The 20,734-nt window shown below is 42.9% G+C and overlaps 1 protein-coding gene across 1 annotated transcript in view; it reads right to left on the bottom strand.

Moving 5' to 3' along the window:
• Positions 1-808: 808 nt before the first annotated feature.
• Positions 809-20,734, bottom strand: part of LOC115151487 (nuclear receptor subfamily 5 group A member 2) — a gene marked incomplete in the record, with an annotated part of 111,156 nt that continues 91,230 nt past the window's right edge. Inside the window, 1 exon segment of the mRNA XM_029695462.1 lies at positions 809-1,319. Coding sequence (XP_029551322.1) covers positions 1,072-1,319 — 248 coding nt within the window.

Below are 20,734 nucleotides of genomic sequence, written 5' to 3'. Positions count from 1 at the left end.
TTCTTTTTCTATATAATTTATTTTAATTCGGGATCAGAAAAGACTTACTGACCGTCATATGAGTCTCTGTCGGGGTCTGACCTTTTCAGCTGTTTTCTATTGCTGTCTGTCTGTCTGGCCTACTAGCCATGCAGACTGTGTGTCTTTGAAACAGGTGACTAAAGAGACTCTTGCCCGGCTGACAGGCTGCTCTGGTCTGCCCAATACAGTACCCAATACAGCCCAATACATTACCAACCCTGCCAACCATGGGCCAGTCTAAAAAAAAGAGTGCTCCAAATTCCTTCAGCCAAAGTCCCTGCTCCCCTTTGAAGCCCTCACCACAGACATCATAGGGTCTGTGATCATAAGGTGGTTGACTCTCTCTCTCTCTCTCTCTCTTCGTTGCTCAAAACCCTTTAACAATGTGAGAGGTTTAGAATACTCATTGGTTTTGTTCATTCAGTTACAGTCCATTGGTCCTTGTATCACCTTGATGGTTTGTGTTTTTATTAAAAGCAGTCAAAAGGTATCTTCCATGTCCCATGAGACGAATGGACAGTTCTCAAGCATTTCAACTGTTTCTCTCTGTCTCTGGAAGCTTTACCCAGGGCTCCAGACGCATCTGTCTTAGAGTGCAGGGATGTGTGTGTGTGTGTGATATATATGCGTATTGTATGAATTTGAACGTGTGTGTGTGTGTGTGTGTGTGAGTGTGTGTGTGCCTTAATGTGTGTATATGTGTGTGTGTGTGTGTACGTACGTGTACGTGTGTGTGAGTGCCCAAAATGTGTTTGTTTGTATGTGTGTGCGCGCACGCGCGCGCATGTGTGTGTGTGTGCACAGCATGTGTAAGTGTGGGTGTCCATTTCTGCATGTTCTTTTGCCTCTGTTTGCCTCTGCCCCAGAATCACTAAGTCTAACTTTAACATGGGAGGAGTCTGTTCTGGGTCGGTTTCTGTTCTGCAGGTAAGGACTTGGTCTCAACCAACAAAACAGAGTCCGTTCTGAGTCGGTTTCTGTTTTTGCGGGTAAGGGTTTGGTCTCAACCAACAAAACAGCCAAACGATCAGGATCCCATCTGCAGGCTCATCAGGCTCTTTTGGCGTGTAGCATCTCGATGAGCAGGTTGTTACAGGGCACGTCTCCGTTCAGGTGCTTGTAGTACAGGTACTCCTCGGCCTGGAGGCTGATGGCCCGGATCTCAGGCAGCCGCAGGAGCAGCTGGCCAAACCTGTCTGTCTGCTGGGGGTAGTTGCACATGACGTAGTCCAGCAGCACCGCGTTCACTTGCTCCTGGACGCTCTCCACCAGGTGGAAGTTCTCCAGGTTCTTCACGTCTGGAAAGACGAAGAGAGGAGAATAGGAAATGGTGGTTAGCATGTTGAGGTAACTGAAATTGTCAATATCAACAAAACAGAGTGGTTTTGTGTTTATCAATTATTTCTCAGATGTAAGTTTAAAAAAGAAAAACCTGCAGACATCACATGATACCCTTAGACTGAGTTTAGGTCCTAAAAATTGCCCTAAACGTACACCTTAATGAAAGTATTGAAGAGGCTATCATATCAGTCACGGAAAGTAGCCAAAAAAAGAAAATGGATGACATCACAACATCATGTTTACGTTTAGAAGGACATTTTCAACCCTTAGTAAATGCTCTGATCAAGAGACTGAAACAAAGGGGGCAACGTTGTACTCTGGATGATTTTTAATCAAAAAAAAATATTCAAAATTCACACCCCTGTATATTTTCCCCTCCGGATCCTCTCGAGAATAAGATGGAAAGAGAATGAAATGAGAAAAAAAAAACTTTTCCTCTGAGAGTCTCTCCCCAGGAGTATAGGAATTATATAGGTCACCATTACAGCCAATCGCAGACTCTTTAAGACTCATCCTTCCCCATTTTAAAATGAAACACCTAGACAACTGTGCTCATGGAGTTGCATTGTATGGACATCTATGACAACATTTGGAATTGGAATCAAATCTGTAAATGCTTCTGTGTGACGTACATTATATATACAAAAAGTATGTGGACACCCCTTTCAAATGAGTGGATTTGGCTATTTCAGCCACACCCGTTACTGACAGGTGTATAATATTGAGCACACAACCATGCAATCTCCATAGAAAAACATTGGCAGTAGAATGGCCTTACTGAAGAGCTCAGTGACTTTCAACATGGCACCGTCATAGGATGCCACTTTTTCAACAAGTCAGTTCGTCAAATTTCTGCCCTGCTAGAGTTGCCCCGGTCAACTGTACGTGCAGTTATTGTGAAGTGGAAACGTCTAGGAGCAACAATGGTTCAGACGCGATGTGGTAGGTCACACAACAGGACCGCAGAGGGCTGAAGCGCGTATCGCATAAAAATCATCTGTCCTCGAATGCAACACTCACTACCGAGTTCCAAACTGCCTCTGGAAGTAAAGACAGCACAATAACTGTTCGTCGGGAGCTACACAGAATGGGTTTCCATGGCCGAGCAGCCGCACACAAGCCTAAGATCACCATGCGCAATGCCAAGCGTCGGCTGGAGTGGGGTAAAGCTCACATCAATTGGACTATGGAGCAGTGGAAATGCATTCTCTGGAGTGATGAATCACGCTTCACCATCTGGCAGTCCAACGGACGAATCTGGGTTTGGCAGCTGCCAGTAAAACGCTACCTGTCCGAATGCATAGTGCCAACTGTAAAGTTTGGTGGAGGAGGAGTAATGGTCTGGGGCTGTTTTTCATGGTTTGGGCCCCTTAGTTCCAGTGAAGGGAAATCTTAACGCTACAGCATACAATGACATTCTAGACAATTCTGTGCGTCCAACTTTGTGGCAACAGTTTGGGGAATTTCTGTTTCAGCATGACAATGCCCCCGTGCACAAAGCGAGGTCCATACAGAAATGGTTTGTCGAGATCGGTGTGGAAGAACTTCACTGGCCTGCAAAGAGCCCTGACCTCAACCCCATCAAAAACCTTTGGGATGAATTGGAACGCCGACTGCGAGCCAGGCCTAATCGCCCCAAAATCAGTGCCAGACCTCACTAATGCTCTTGTGGCTGAATGGAAGCAAGTCCCCTGCAGCACTGTTCCAACATCTAGTGGAAAGCCTTCCCAGAAGAGTGGAGGCTGTTATAGCTGCAAAGGGGGGGGACCAACTCCATATTAATGAGCCCACTCAGGTTGAGCTCTGGGAGGCCCTGTTCTCTCCGTGCTAATAGAAAGTGATGGGGTTGTCTTGCCGGGCTGACACACACACTAAGAACAGCCCTCCCACCCCGCCCAGCCAACACTAGTGAACCAGCTGACACACGCACTCCTGAAATGATCGGCCTCCTCGCTACTGACACACACACACAGGCTCCATATATCTAATGCTACAATGTATCTAATGCTAACATGTATCTAATGTTACTATGTATCTAATGCTAACATGTATCTAATGCTAACATGTATCTAATGTTACCATGTATCTATTGCTAACATGTATCTAATGCTAACATGTATCTAATGTTACCATGTATCTAATGCTAACATGTATCTAATGCTAACATGTATCTAATGCTACAAGGCTATATGGTATGTCCTACAGTTTTTTGGCCAGTCAGAACATATAGTCAGCATGTATTAATTACAGTCATTTAGCCCACAGTTTTCATTCTCAGAGTGGAAATGTGGTTTGCAAAGTTCATAACCTTTGGCTTATTTCATAAACATAATTTACGAGTTTAGTCAAATATTTTCATAGTCTTTTGTTTTGAGTGCTCCATGTAAGGAATGAGCATGTGTCTGGTTTCTCTGTCCTGATAATGTTGAGGGAGCGTCTGACTCTGAGCACACATGGAAGTACCTGGCCTGCTGCACATTTGGGGATATCTGATTTCTGATTGTCTTAACTCCACCACTAATATTAAATCAAATCAAATTAAATTGTATTTGTCACATGTGCCGAATACAACAAGTGTAGACCTTACCGTGAAATGCTTACTTACGAGCCCTTAACCAACAATGCAGATTTTTTTTAAGTATGTAAGAACACATTTCCTACAAAAATAAATGTATAATAAAATAAAATAAAGTTTAAAAAAAGGAACACAATAAAATAACAATAATGAGGTTATATATATATATATATATATATATATATATATATATATATATATATATATATATATATATATATATATATATATACAGTGGGTACCAGTACTGAGTCAATGTGAGAGGGTACAGGTAAGTCGAGGTAATTGAGGTAATATGTACATGTACAGTAGGTAGAGGTAAAGGAACTATGCATAGATAATAACCAGAGAGTAGCAGCAGCGTAAAAAAAGAGGGTCAATGCAAATAGTCCAGGTAGACATTTGACGATGATGATTCTATGATGATGATATTATTTTTTTGTCATTTAGCAGACGCTCTTATTCAGAGCAACTTACTGTAGTGAATGCATTTTTTTTTTTTTGTACTGGCCCCCAGTGGGAATCAAACCCACAACGCTGGCGTTGCAAACACCATGCTCTACCAACTGAGCCACAGGGAATGATGACTCTATGATGATTCTATGATGATTCTATGATGATGATTCTATGATGATGATTCTATGATGATTCTATGATGATGATTGATGATTCTATGATGATGATTCTATGATGATTCTATGATGATGATTCTATGATGATGATTCTATGATGATAATTTTATGATGATGATTCTATGATGATTCTATGATGATGATTTTATGAAGATGATTCAATGATGATGATTCTATGATGATGATTCTATGATGATTCTATGATGATGAATCTATGATCAGGATTCTATGATGATTCTATGATGATGATTCTATGATGATGATTTTATGATGATGATGATGATTCTATGATTATTCTATGATGATGATTCTATGTTGATGATTCTATGATGATGATGATGATTTTATGATGATGATTATGATGATTATATGATGGTGACTATGATGCGCTGCACTGCTCTAGTACAGTGTGTGTTTATGTGTGTGTGTGTGTGCCTGTGTGTGTGTGTGTGTGTGTGTGTGTGCCTGTGTGTGTGTGTGTGTGCCTGTGGGTGTGTGTGTGTGTGTGTGTGTGCCTGTGGGTGTGTGTGTGTGTGTGTGCCTGTGGGTGTGTGTGTGTGCCTGTGGGTGTGTGTGTGTGTGTGCCTGTGGGTGTGTGTGTGTGCCTGTGTGTGTGTGTGCCTGTGTGTGTGTGTGCCTGTGGGTGTGTGTGTGCCTGTGTGTTTGTGTTTGCCTGTGTGTGTGTGTGTGTGTTCACACTGACCCCTATGTGACACAGAGAGGATAATATGGCTAAGAGGAAGGCTCTGCCTATGACAAAAGACCCTCCAAACAAACATGACGTGCTTTTTCCTGCCTGCTGCCACTCTGTGCTCTGTCTGTCAGACCCCCCATCAACAGCTCCCAAATGAGCTCAAATCAATTGACTCGGTCAACAGAAAATAGGACTGTGAAGTACGTTGTAAATATTAGGACAAACAGCATGTAAGTGGATGTATGACTCTGTCCTAATATGGACACCGTAGCATAGAGACTAAATTATGTGTGGACTGTGGTGATGTATGCACTGTTTCCCATACCACTTTTTGAGTGGTGAAAAAAACATAATAAAAAAAATAGAATAACCTCTTCTTCAAAACATTTAACTGAATGTAGACTTCAGTATGGGCTCTTGTGACCAATTTGAATACATTTATTGTATAATTATGGAATTATTTGTAATAACTCAGGGTTTTTTTCTGAATCAAAAAGGGCTGTGTCAATGGGCTGAAGTCTGTGTGGGCCTTGATCAAGAACAGCCTTCCCTGTAGCTCAGTTGGTAGAGCATGGTGTTTGCAACACCAGGGTTGTGGGTTTGATTCCCACGGGGGGCCAGCCCAGAAAAAAAAATGTATGAAATGTAAGTCGTTCTGGATAAGAGCATCTGCTAAATGACTAAAATGTAAATGTAACACTTAGGCCCTCATTTTTGGGAGCTGGGAGAAAATGTTGCAGTTTTAAGAAAATGTTCTATAATTCTACACATTTTGGCTAAATGCTGTGTTCTTATGCTCAAACATTATCACAACATCAACAGGAGACTGAATGTCTAGCTTCTATTTTGGTGACTGTAAATTCTCAAAGATTATAGACTATAATTTAAAAACATTATAGTTTCTATTTGGTTTTAGTCATTTAACCTAACACTGAATGCATTTTTCCATCATGATTTTTTTTTTTAAACAACAAAAATATATATTTTTGCAATGCACAAAAATGTCATCCCACAACCCACCTGGACCCCTGCCGCGACCCACAACTTGGTCCCGTCCCACAGTTTGGTAACCACTGCATTAGGATACAAAAAACAAAGTCCAGGTGTTTCAATCCATTTTCTTCCATTTGGTGCCTAATTAACACAACCCAGCTGTCCTTAATGAAGACACTGACAATATGGTGACTATATTGACACTACGCTGTATCATTGTCTGTTATAAATGTGATCTCGATGATTCAGAGGGGACAAGACAGGGTTAGCTTGATCACTGGCAAAAACATGAGATGTTTCCATGGTTTTATTGTAAGACATTTCTCTAGGTGTGTGTGTGTGTGTGTGTGCGTAACCCAAAACTACAGAGATTTACAGCCCAATGTCTCTGTAAGGCTAATTAGAGAAATGTTTTGCAAAAAAAAGCACATTTTAATTGCCAATTCTTGTCAGGCTCCTTTTCAAAAAAATTATGAAAGGGGCTTAACAAAGCACACTGATGATCGATGACAATAGCTTGATCTCTTTTCTCCTGCAAGCAAACCCACAGGTTTGCAGTGAAAGGAATTATCCCCAATTTCGTCATTCGTCAATAGCGAGAAAGAGGGCTTGATGATGCCATGGCGATGAAGGGAGGTTGTATTGTTGAATCATTCTGATTACCCATAGCCCAAAAGTCAGGTTGGAGCTAAGTACGACGGTAAGCACTCCTCCACTCCTCCTCCCCTCCTCTCCCTCCATTGAGTCACTAAGGGACTAATTATCAATCAGCCCAGTGTACTCCAGCACCACGCTCAGTGCACAGATGGAAACCCTGAGGTCCTGTGGAATACACTGTTTCATTAGACAAGCGATCTATGTTACACACACTGTGGGGTAGGGGGGGGGAGGAGTGGGTGCTCTGGTTAGGAACGCATCTGACCAAGAAATTACACTACCATGGGGTAAGTATTTTTCTCTCTGACCATTTCTGCTGTAGAATTATTTACTAAACATATGAATGACAAACAAATAAAATAAAGGACAAGAAGAACAAGACGGATTCATATCAAGAGAAACTATTTACAAAAAAAAACTATTTACAAATGGTTGTTTTTGGACTATTGCAATCAACACATACATTACAAACTATTATGATATTCACTACCTAATCTTCCAATCTTTTTGTCACAAAAATAACTGTCAATAAAGCTCACATAACATGTGTCCTACAAGCAACTAAATGTGTGAGTGAACAATGAGCCAATCTGTTAGTGCAGTTCAGGGGGTAAGACACCCTCGAAAAATAGGTTTCTAACCTCAAGGGTCTTTTCCTGGTTAAATAAAGGTTACATTTAATAAAATGACCAATCCCTGCTAGGATTCACATGACCTCTCCATTCTACTTCTAGGCTAACTTTGCCCCCCCCCCCCTTATCCCCTCAGAACAGCCTCAGTTCGTCCGGGCATGAACTCTACAAGGTGTCGAAAGCGTTCCACAGGGTGGCTGGCACATGTTGACTCCAATGCCTCCTACAATTGATGCCCTTTGGGTGGTGGACCAGTCTTGATTCAGAAGTGAAACTGTTGAGCGTGAAAAACCCAGCAGGGTTTCATTTCTTGACACACTCAAACCGGTGCTCCTGGCACCTACTACCATACTCCGTTCAAAGGCACTTCAATATTTTGTCTTGCCCATTCACCCTCTGAATGGCACACATACAATCCATGTCTCAATTGTCTCAAGGCTTAAAAATCATTCTTTAACCTGTCTCCTCCACTTCATATACTCTGATTGAAGTGGATTTAACAAGTGACATCAATAAGGGATCATAGCTTTCACCTGGATTCACCTGGTCAGTCTATTTCATGGAAAGAGCAGGTGTTCCTAATGTTTTGTACACTCAGTGCAGAACTATATATGAACTCACTGCTGTCAATCATTCCTTTTTTCATCACTTTTTTTATTTAACTAGGCAAGTCACCTGCTAACCTGCTGGCCTGACTTCCAGGACGGGTCCAATCAGGCAGGGGGGCGGTCCTGTCAGGGAACCCACTGAACCCAGCACCCAGGTGGGAAGAAGGAGGCCCTGGGACGGTGAGGTGTGGGTGTGTGTGGGGTGAGGGGGGAGCTGATGCTGGAAACAGGGCAGTAAGAGGAGGGCAATGTCCGCCCGGTCAACTCCATGGCCCAGTGTGGTGACGTTTCTACTGCTGAGATGTTTCTATTGCTGAGTCACTGGGTGAGTAGCGCTGTACACACACTGCATGTTGTTTCCACTGACAGGAAGTGTCAGTGGATGAAACGGTGGGAACTGTTGATGTTCTACACACAAAAACCGGTTAACACATACCCACTCACTGAAATGCATACCCACTCACTGAAACGCATACCCACTCACTGAAACACATACCCACTCACTGAAACGCATACCCACTCACTGAAACGCATACCCACTCACTGAAACGCATACCCACTCACTGAAACGCATACCCACTCACTGAAACGCATACCCACTCACTGAAACGCATACCCACTCACTGAAAACCATACCCACTCACTGAAACGCATACCCACTCACTGAAACGCATACCCACTCACTGAAAACCATACCCACTCACTGAAAACCATACCCACTCACTGAAACCCATACCCACTCACTGAAAACCATACCCACTCACTGAAAACCATACCCACTCACTGAAACGCATACCCACTCACTGAAACCCATACCCACTCACTGAAATGCACGCACACACACAAACATGTTCTACACTTCTTTGTTTCCTCCAATGGGCCGTCGTCATTGATCTGCCATAAAGATACAAGGTTGTATATACAGTACACACACTCTTTGCCAACACTGTCACGATCTACGCTACCGCTGGCTGCTAACAGTAGAGCACATGGCTGTCTGGACAAGGACCAAAGGAGGCTCTGGGAAATAAATGATTAAACATATATTTTGGAGTTATTTTCATTAAATAAACACGTACAGTGATGATTTTAAAAACTAAGAGTCCATGGGGGGCTTTGAAGGGATAGTTCAGGGATTTGACATTTTAGTCATTTAGCAAACGCTCTTATCCAGAGCGACATTGAGGAACAATTAGGGTTAAGTGCCTTGCTCAAGGGCACATTGTCAGATTGTTCACCTAGTCGGCTAGGGATTCGAACAATTTGAATATTTCTTTCTTACCTTAAAAGGGCAGGAAAGGAGCGAGGAGAGGAGAGGAGAGGAGAGGTTGAATGAGAGAATTGGGAATGCATTATCTAAAACACTGCACTACTCAAAATGACACCAATGCCCAATTCTACCCCACTCCAACCAGACTCAACCAGACAGTGTGTAATCAATGATACACACACACACACACACACACACACACACACATACACACACACTTTGCATCGTCGGAATCGTAATTAATCTCCCTGTCTTTCCTTCCTCCCTTGCCAGGTAGGGCACAGTCAACTCCACTACTTGCATTAGCCATGGGCCCCCGTTCTCAACCCTTCTGGCCCCCCTTCCTCCCTCCTTCTGGACCCCTTTCCTCCCCCCTCCCTCCCTTCTTTATCCCCACTCCGGGCGGTACCAAATGTCTTTCAATGAGTCGACCTTTTAGGGCACAGTCCCACTCCCCGGCCTGTGCTCTCTCACCTCTTTAATGCCATCAGAATTCAATGAGCTGTTAACCTCTAGCTAACAAGGCTAGCGCTACATGGTTAGAGTTAATACAGCTAGCACTAACACATCTAGCACTACATGGTTAGAGTTAATACAGCTAGCGCTAACACATCTAGCGCTACATGGTTAGAGTTAATACAGCTAGCACTAACACATCTAGCATTACATGGTTAGAGTTAATACAGCTAGCGCTAACACATCTAGCACTACATAGTTAGAGTTAATACAGCTAGCGCTAACACATCTAGCACTACATGGTTAGAGTTAATATAGCTGGCGCTAACCTAGAAAGCCCAATCAATTGGCCACTTTGAAAATAATCACATGCTAGGCAGCAATTGTGTTGACAGAAGGAAACAAAATTTGATTTTGTTTTTATAAAAAGCAGGTAAAATAAATGTAAAGGTGTCATTGTTATGCAAATATGACTTGGTATTGGTGGTTCTGGTGATGACGCTGGTGGAGGGGAGTAACTGGTTTGCGTTCAGCATGCACTTCCACTGTCCCGGCTAATTACATGCGCACGAGAGAGAGAGAGAGAGCGAGGGCACGTCAAAACCTCCTTGTTTATGATAAAGTGACAGAAAATCATTGTTGGGTCAAGTATCCCCCTCTCCCCCTAAACTCCCGGAGCAGCAGAAATCCTGCCCAGTGTAAACTTCGACACCTAATGAGACCATTAATGGCCAGCTCCCATCAATATATTTCTCTCATTCTTTTTCGGACAAAATTTGAATGAATAATTCAACAAGAGTGCCGGGGGATGTATATTTTCTGTGCGAAGGACAGTTAATCCATAGTGTCATTTTTTTCTCTCTTTTTCCTCACTCTTCACACATCCTGTTCCCCCTCTTCTTCCTGTTTGATGATGGAACAGAAAGAGGAGAATGCTGACTAAAGGAAGTGGTTGTATTTGTATCTTTATCACCCCTTTTATCTCTCTCCCTCTCTCTATCTCTCTCTGTTTGTGATTTTAGTCCCCTTTCACGTGACGTGGGAGTTGAATTTAGTGTAAATTGGAGGGTCATGTATTCGGCATCGTTAGTCACCGTGGTCTCCTGTACCTCGGGGGGATGTATTGCAACATGGCATGTTTGGTTGTTTCCTGTCGATGTCGGCTTGATTTACAAGAGCATTGCTTCATTGAGTTTTTCCCGTGTAACGAAGGGTGTAAATAATAAAATAAATAAAAACAGCATAACAGGGATTCATAACAGCATAACAACTAAGAAACAACTAGTTTGGAGAAAAACAAATACAATATTCAGTCAATCATGGTCTCTTGCTTTGTTATTGATAGGTTGTCAGGAGCTGCACTGAAGGAGAAAAGTATTGCAAATCTGTCCGAAATCGTTTTCCTGATCACACCAGTTTTGGCTCGGGTGATTTGCAATAGCAAAGACAGTAGGTTGAAAGATGCTATCAGGAATGAGGGATCAGAGAGAGAGGGCATAACAGAGCCGACTACTTGGCAGAGGAAACTCTCTTATGTCTATCTCCTATAACACTGGCCACAGTATTAAAGTGAACGATCCTACACTTCTAAAAAAAAAAATGCCTGGAATAACAAATACCTATGGACACCAATGACCCCAACGGCAGGTGCCACCACAGTACGACACTGCTCCAAGACAGCTTCATAATATCATGTCCAAGTGTGGACATGGCTAAGTCCTAGAACACACACCAGTTCCTGTGAGGAGGAAGGGGAGGACCATCCTGCTCAGTGAATTTCATTAAAAGAAAGATATCCTTTTTAGATAAAACTATACTACGTAGCCTCAGCAGCACTCTGTAGGGTAGCACCATGGTGTAGCCGGAGGCTAGCTTCTGACATCCCCTGGGTACATTGACTTCAATACAAAACCTAGGAGGCTCATGGTTCTCAGGCCCTTCCATAGACAGCCCTTTCCATAGACACAGTAATTATGATAACTTCCGGAGGATGTCCTCCAACGTATCAGAGCTCTTGCAGCACGAACCCTCATTCATCACAGAATCTATATCACCCATTGATAAGATAGTAACTGCAAGTGTCCCTCTGCCTAATGTCTAGGAGAGAGAGGGAGACGAACACTTTCTCCCTGCACCAACATCTGTAGCTCACTCGCCCCTAAATCACACCTGGCGGGTGGAAGAGGAGGAGGAGAGGAAGGAGAGATGAGGAAGAGGAGAAGAAGAGGAAGGAGGGATTAGGAAGAGGAGAAGAAGAGGAAGGAGAGATGAGGAGGAAAGGAAGGAGAGAGGAGGAAGAGGGGAGAGAGGGAAAATATTTGTTTTACTGAGAATTTTATCAGGGCATCTGTCTACTCAGTGTAGCCCCTGCATGGCCCCTGCATGGCCCACTAAAGCTGGGCAGTGTGTTGATGAAAGCGGACAAAGATTACAGGACATTTGCTGTCGTACTTCTTTACCTGTCGTCTGGAGAGAGAGTTAAGAGTCTGCGTTAAATTCTACTGCATCCAAACAGATATAATAATAATCAAATAATTTGATGGGTGCTTATTTTTTTCCTATTTCAAACATGTTCATTATTAATACCCAGGTGCTAGGCTGCCAGACACCTTTTATTATGGTTACTGTACAGTACAGGCTTCCAGTTCTCATCAGGTTGGCAGTGGATGGGACTGTAGTCCAGTCTGGCTTCCAGTTCTCATCAGGTTGGTAGTGGATGGGACTGTAGTCCAGTCTGGCTTCCAGTTCTCATCAGGTTAGTAGTGGATGGGACTGTAGTCCAGTCTGGCTTCCATTTCTCATCAGGTTGGCAGTGGATGGGACTGTAGTCCTGTCTGGCTTCCAGTTCTCATCAGGTTAGTAGTGGATGGGACTGTAGTCCTGACTGGCTTCCAGTTCTCATCAGGTTGGTAGTGGATGGGACTGTAGTCCTGTCTGGCTTCCATTTCTCATCAGGTTAGTAGTGGATGGGACTGTAGTCCTGTCTGGCTTCCATTTCTCATCAGGTTAGTAGTGGATGGGACTGTAGTCCTGTCTGGCTTCCATTTCTCATCAGGTTGGTAGTGGATGGGACTGTAGTCCAGTCAGGCTTCCAGTTCTCATCAGGTTGGTAGTGGATGGGACTGTAGTCCAGTCAGGCTTCCAGTTCTCATCAGGTTGGTAGTGGATGGGACTGTAGTCCAGTCAGGCTTCCAGTTCTCATCAGGTTGGTAGTGGATGGGACTGTAGTCCTGTCTGGCTTCCAGTTCTCATCAGGTTGGTAGTGGATGGGACTGTAGTCCTGACTGGCTTCCAGTTCTTGCTGCATGAACTGACATGTTGTTCACTCAATGCAAGGATAAGAAAAGGAATCTAGTACTGAAAGCATAAGCTACAGCTAGCTAGCACTGCAGTGCATAAAATGTGGTGAGTAGTTGACTCAAAGAGAGTGTAGTTGAACAATGGCCCATGGTCTATTTATTGCCTTACCTCCCTAATCTTATTACATTTGCACACACTGTACATAGATTTTCTACTGTGTTATTGACTGTACGTTTGCTTATCCCATGTGTAACTCTGTGTTGTTGTTTTTGTCGCACTGCTTTGCTTTATCTTGGCCAAGTCGCAGTTGTAAATTAGAACTTGTTCTCAACTGGCCTACCTGGTTAAAAATAAAGGTGAAAAAAAATAAAACACTTTTTAACAAATACATTTCTTCCAAAATTAAGGAGAAGCGAGAGAGAGAGAGAGAGCGGGAGATCTAGCTATATACATTTAAAAAAAATATAATTAACTTTCACTTTCTCTTACTTAGCTAGTGTCAAATGCAGCTAGCTAGTTTAGCCTACTCAAACACCCGGGTCAAACAGAGAGAGATGCTATGTTAGCTAGTTGGCTATGGCTATCTAACACTGGAACTCTTCCAAGTCAAGGTGAACTTTTGGTTTTATTAATGTATTGCCACCGGGGCCCATCGGTGTAACTGCTAAACTGATTGCTGCTGACTACACTGTACTGCAGGATTGTAGAGGATTTACTAACACGTTAGTTCTAGTAGCTATGTTGACTATGACTGACAAACGATCTAGGTTATGTCTAGCGGTTAGCAGTTATGATATGAAGGTTTGGCTTGTAAAGTTTTTTTTGGCCTGGTCACAAGACAGCTGATGTGTTGTGCACAAGAAGTCCACAAGCAAAGGGAAAAGGTGAGAAAGGGAGAGAATGTAAATAGATGCGAGAAGGAATTATATATACAACGAGCTGTTTGTACGTGGCTGCTATGAAAGTGAACTGTGTTTACGTGTGATCAGGGGGTGTATTCACTCTGCCGATTATGTTGAAAAACGTTTCTTAAACGAAAGTAAACGTAACGAAACAGGGATAAACATACCTGAATTTGTCCAACAGAAAATCTAATTTGCAATTGTTGGAATAATGATTACACCCTAGATTAGCTAGACGCAGGCAAGATTGTGCAAGGCGGTGTTGAATGTGTCACTGTCTGCCACCTTGATTACTCAAAATGGTCTCGACCTGTGTGCACCTACTTTGTAAACTTTCATTCATAGGCTAGGCTGTAGCAACCCCATGATGGGTATAGGGAACATTCTAGTATCATGTATTAGCCTAAACCTATCGATGTTACATTGAGCTCGGTGAACGGAATATGAAGGACAGTCATCCAATATGCTTTAATAGAAATAAGGCCATGCTCATCAAAAATATAATCATCCTCCCTAATCTTAAACAGCACCAACCGCTACGGACATACACCCCCCCGTATTAAAGGAGAATGGAATTCCAGTCTCCTTTCATATTCAATCCATTTCATTGACAGACCGATATGAATGACGTGGGAGAGAAACACAACAAGGAAGGTGACAGACCCGGGATTCAAACTCCCGTCTAGAGGGGAAGTGGGCCAGTCTGGAGTCGGCAACTCTACCACTAGACCATATTCATGGCGGGTACTTGGCGCCCCCATTAAAGTTATGTACAGTTATTCCGTCGATGGACACGTCATGGCCTTTGTCCTCCCTGTGACCTCTAACCTTACCAACAGTTGACCATTTTTCACACTCATGGGTGTCCATTTCGGCTCTCAGTATATTATGATTGATTGATACCTCCTTTGTCTAAATGCGTCTCTCGCCTCTTGGCCCTCCTGGCCCTTGTTTCCAACACTTGCCCCAGCCTGCAGGTTTACGTTACACTCAACAGCGAGCTCCACAGATGGATTTGTTACTTTAAATACATGAGCACAAGCGGGGAAGGGCAGGAGGAGGGGTCTGTTTGTGGGGAGGTTGCCTGTGTGTCCAGAGAACAAGAGACACGGCCAGAGCACCTGTCAGATCATCTGTGCTTAAACCATTTAATCACACTCTCCAGTGTGTGACAGGGACAGCTTTGTAGATGACCACAGAGGAGGTAGGGATCGATGGAGAAATGACAGCTCTTATGCCAGGGCTTGTGTAACGTCCAGGTACTTAGCAGTCGACGCTAGCCCCTAAAACATGCTCCCGACATGTCAGGTACATCCTAAGCGATATCCGCACTAGAAATATCAATCATGTGCTTTATTGAATTTCCATCTAAAACTATCCTAAAACCGGTACATTATATTACATTATGTAACATTACTATTCATAATTTCTTACCCCATTGGAAGCTGATTAATTAATATTATCTGCTTCCAATGTGGTAAGAAATTCAGACATTAGGTAATGTTAGGTAATGTTAGATACTGCTATATAATGTTAGGTAATGTTAGGTAATGTTAGTTAATGTTAGTTAATGTTGGTTAATGTTGTGATGTTAGTTAATGTTAGTTAATGTTAGGTAATGTTTAATGTTAGGTAATGTTAGGTAATGTTAGATAATGCTATGTAATGTTGGTTAATGTTTGTTAATGTTGGTTAATGTTGGATACTGTTAGGTAATGTTTAATGTTAGGTAATGTTAGGTAATGTTACATAATGATAGGTAATGTTAGGTAATGTTTGTTAATGTTAGGTAATGTTACATAATGATAGGTAATGTTAGGTAATGTTTGTTAATGTTAGGTAATGTTACATAATGATAGGTAATGTTAGGTAATGTTTGTTGATGTTAGGTAATGTTACATAATGATAGGTAATGTTAGGTAATGTTTGTTAATGTTAGGTAATGTTACATAATGATAGGTAATGTTAGGTAATGTTTGTTAATGTTAGGTAATGTTACATAATGATAGGTAATGTTAGGTAATGTTTGTTAATGTTAGGTAATGTTACATAATGTTAGGTAATGTTAGGTAATGTTTGTTAATGTTAGGTAATGTTACATAATGATAGGTAATGTTAGGTAATGTTTGTTGATGTTAGGTAATGTTACATAATGATAGGTAATGTTAGGTAATAAGTGTAGTTTCAAGATAATGTACAGGTTTTATGATAATTTTAGATCTCTCGTAAAATCACCAAAATAAATTAGCTAGAAGTATGCACTTCCACTGGGGTAAGAACTTATGACTAGATAACATGAGATAACGTTAAAACAATGAAATTGAATCTGAAAACAAAAATCTTTGTTTCAAAAGAACTAGCGTTTTACAATGTAGGCTCCCTTTATTTTTTTATTTTTTTACCCTTCTTGTATTCTAACACCCCCGGCTCTCCACTGGGCCCTGGGTAGCCCGTCCTCTCCTCCACGCCCTGGCAGGGCTCAGACTCTAATTGGCGGAAAGCAGCAGCTAGCGCCTGGGCTATAGTACCTGGGCTATAGTAGCGCTGCTGCTGCACCCATGGTGAAACATTAGCATCGTAGCGGATACCATGTACATGATAATAACCTCAATCTGTGGCTATGGGGACCACCAGTCATGTAAACAGGAATTCTGATGCTGCCGTATAGGCTCACTACAGGGCCCCCCTCCTCCCCACACAAACACACACACACCCCACACACTTCACTACCCGTGAAAAGCATTCGACGGCCGTGCAGATGAAAGTGTGTGTAATGAACTTGGGTCCATTGATGGAGAATGAGAAGCGTTGCGAGCGAGCGAGTTTGTCCCAGCAGGACCTGCACAGCTCTCATTAATGTCTGAGCAGCTCCACTCCTCCTACCCTACTGTTCCTGTTTAGGTATCCGCTTCAAATGGGGTGATGGACAGCTCAGAGGTTAGAGGAGTGATTTATTTCATTATTTCTCCGTAATTCTTAGAGAATCGCTTTGAGGAGACTTTGGTGTTGAACAAGGAAAAGTTATATACAAAAAAAAAGATGTCAGAATGCTGAGCGAACGGCGCCTGGGAGTGAAAATAAGGTGGTCTGAAAAAAATCCAGCCTGCGCAAATATGTTCCGTAGTAGTGTTGTTCTCTCATGTTCTCATACAGTCGGAGGATGGGGGCCCAGAAGGCCCGAACGACCCCGGGCCGAAGAAACTTATGATTGGTAATTCCAGTGCAGATATCACTTGGGAAGCACCTGACATGTCGGGAGCATGTTCTAGGGGCTCCCGTCGACTGCTAAGTACCTGGACGCGGGGGATAACCGGAAGACCAACACAGACTTATGCAGCCTCGGTAAAAAAAGTTGAGCATTGATTTTCTGTAGCTGCTTGTAACTGTTAATGTTGATACATCAATAGCCGTGCTAGGAAAGCAGAGGAGCTTAATGGGAGGGCCGAGAATGTTAGAGATACGGCAGAGGTGCCTGTCACTAAATCACAGAATCTATCTCACCGATCGATAAGACAGTAACTGCAAGTGTCCCTCTGCTTTCCTGTTTTATAATAAACTGACAGGCTTGTAATAAGGTCTAGGAGAGAGAGGGAGAGGAACAGTTCCTCCCTGCAACAACATCTGTAGCTCACTCGCCACTAAATCACACCTGGCAGGTAGAAGAGGAGGAGGAGAGGAAGGAGAGATGAGGAAGAAGAGAAGGAAAGGAAGGAGAGAGGGAAAATATTTATTTTTATGAGAACTTTACAGGGCATCTGTCTACTCAGTGTAGCCACTGCATGGCCCCTGCATGGCCCACTAAAGCTGGGCAGTGTGTTGATGAAAGCGGACAAAGATTACAGGACATTCGCTGTCGAACTTCTTTACCTGTCGTCTGGAGAAAGAGTTAAGAGTCTGCGTTAAATTCTACTGCATCCAAACAGATATAATAATAATCAAATAATTTGATGGGTGATTGTTTTTTTCCTATTTCAAACATGTTCATTATTAATACCCAGGTGCTAGGCTGCCAGACACCTTTTATTATGGTTACTGTACAGTACAGGCTTCCAGTTCTCATCAGGTTAGTAGTGGATGGGACTGTAGTCCAGTCTGGCTTCCAGTTCTCATCAGGTTGGTAGTGGATGGGACTGTAGTCCTGTCTGGCTTCCAGTTCTCATCAGGTTGGTAGTGGATGGGACTGTAGTCCAGTCTGGCTTCCAGTTCTCATCAGGTTGGTAGTGGATGGGACTGTAGTCCAGTCTGGCTTCCAGTTCTCATCAGGTTGGTAGTGGATGGGACTGTAGTCCTGTCTGGCTTCCAGTTCTCATCAGGTTGGTAGTGGATGGGACTGTAGTCCTGTCTGGCTTCCAGTTCTCATCAGGTTGGTAGTGGATGGGACTGTAGTCCTGACTGGCTTCCAGTTCTCATCAGGTTGGTAGTGGATGGGACTGTAGTCCAGTCTGGCTTCCAGTTCTCATCAGGTTGGTAGTGGATGGGACTGTAGTCCTGACTGGCTTCCAGTTCTCATCAGGTTGGTAGTGGATGGGACTGTAGTCCTGTCTGGCTTCCAGTTCTCATCAGGTTGGTAGTGGATGGGACTGTAGTCCTGTCTGGCTTCCAGTTCTCATCAGGTTGGTAGTGGATGGGACTGTAGTCCAGTCTGGCTTCCAGTTCTCATCAGGTTGGTAGTGGATGGGACTGTAGTCCTGACTGGCTTCCAGTTCTCATCAGGTTGGTAGTGGATGGGACTGTAGTCCTGACTGGCTTCCAGTTCTCATCAGGTTGGTAGTGGATGGGACTGTAGTCCAGTCTGGCTTCCAGTTCTCATCAGGTTTGTAGTGGATGGGACTGTAGTCCTGTCTGGCTTCCAGTTCTCATCAGGTTGGTAGTGGATGGGACTGTAGTCCAGTCTGGCTTCCAGTTCTCATCAGGTTGGTAGTGGATGGGACTGTAGTCCAGTCAGGCTTCCAGTTCTCATCAGGTTGGTAGTGGATGGGACTGTAGTCCAGTCAGGCTTCCAGTTCTCATCAGGTTGGTAGTGGATGGGACTGTAGTCCAGTCTGGCTTCCAGTTCTCATCAGGTTGGTAGTGGATGGGACTGTAGTCCTGTCTGGCTTCCATTTCTCATCAGGTTGGTAGTGGATGGGACTGTAGTCCAGTCTGGCTTCCAGTTCTCATCAGGTTGGTAGTGGATGGGACTGTAGTCCAGTCTGGCTTCCAGTTCTCATCAGGTTAGTAGTGGATGGGACTGTAGTCCAGTCTGGCTTCCAGTTCTCATCAGGTTGGTAGTGGATGGGACTGTAGTCCTGTCTGGCTTCCAGTTCTCATCAGGTTAGTAGTGGATGGGACTGTAGTCCAGTCTGGCTTCCAGTTCTCATCAGGTTGGTAGTGGATGGGACTGTAGTCCTGTCTGGCTTCCAGTTCTCATCAGGTTGGTAGTGGATGGGACTGTAGTCCAGTCTACACACTAAAGGAGAGTTCCTGAAATTGTTAGGTATTTGATGGAGCATGTTAACATATACAGTATCTTCCCCGCATTTAATGGAAAGGAGTGTTTAAAACATTCCCATACATTTGCATAATCTCCATAATGAAAACTCACCAAAAAATCTCAGATGAGTCTCTTAAATTATTTAAAGCAAAACAAGTTATCTGTACTTACTGATGTAGTAGACATGGCAATTTTTCTGTATATTTTATAGGTATCATTTCTACTGACACACTGAACTAGGCTCCATCCTTCCTATCAGGACAACCTTGAAGCACAATTATGAGGTCGATTATTTCTCATTATCACAACTCTATCATCAGTAAGTCATAGGATCCATCGACTTCCAAATCCATCGCTTAACAAAACTCTAATTCTTATGGTCCACTTTGTGATAATCCCACTTGTTCGATGACTGATAATTATTTTTTTTTTTAAATGTGTTAACATGATCATAAAAACAGTACGGTAAACTGATGAAAAGATCAGAATAAAAAGGGAGGAAAAGGGTTGTGTGATATAGAAATGTTATTGTAGTTATTATATTAATGTTATGGTTAGTTTGTTAAATTATAGAGTTATACATGGGCAGATAGGGTCGGGGTGTCGGGGAGGAATCGGGTGTGAAATTTCCAGAACATTCTGAATGTAAGGCAAAAAGGAGAGGTCAAGGGTGTAGAGATACAATTTTGCCCCTAAACTCATCTTTAATCAACAACAGCCTGCTGTAATGGACAGTAATAATGGCAACATGGAAGGTCTGGTGCTTTTAAAGCTTGATAAAGTCTGAAAGCCTTTTAGAAGCTCTCATTACAGAGCTTGCTTTTCAAAGCTGGGGGGGGACCTGACAACAAACGTCCGCAGACGCACCTTTTCCATAGATAGAGGGAAGAAAATCAAGAAATATTAGATTCATTGCTTAGGGGTTGCTGCTACTCTTGATAAGAAAGGAAACTGTCAGTACACTCAAAATGAAGTCATTTCAGGCTTTTGCACTGACTATGTTCAAGAGAGATGTAGACCTAGATGAGTCCAGTGGTTTTTCATCAAGTCATATTTTGTGAGCACTTTACTGAAACCAGAAGTACTAGATGTATTTCCTGTGTGAAACTGCACTTTATGTATTGTATACATACATTTTTTTATACTTCCAGCTTTTTAGGCACTCAGTCCTGCAGTCACC

This window comes from Salmo trutta, chromosome 17 (genome assembly GCF_901001165.1).
Source record: "Salmo trutta chromosome 17, fSalTru1.1, whole genome shotgun sequence".
Taxonomy (NCBI): domain Eukaryota; kingdom Metazoa; phylum Chordata; class Actinopteri; order Salmoniformes; family Salmonidae; genus Salmo; species Salmo trutta.
This window is presented reverse-complemented; position numbering and strand designations above follow the sequence as displayed.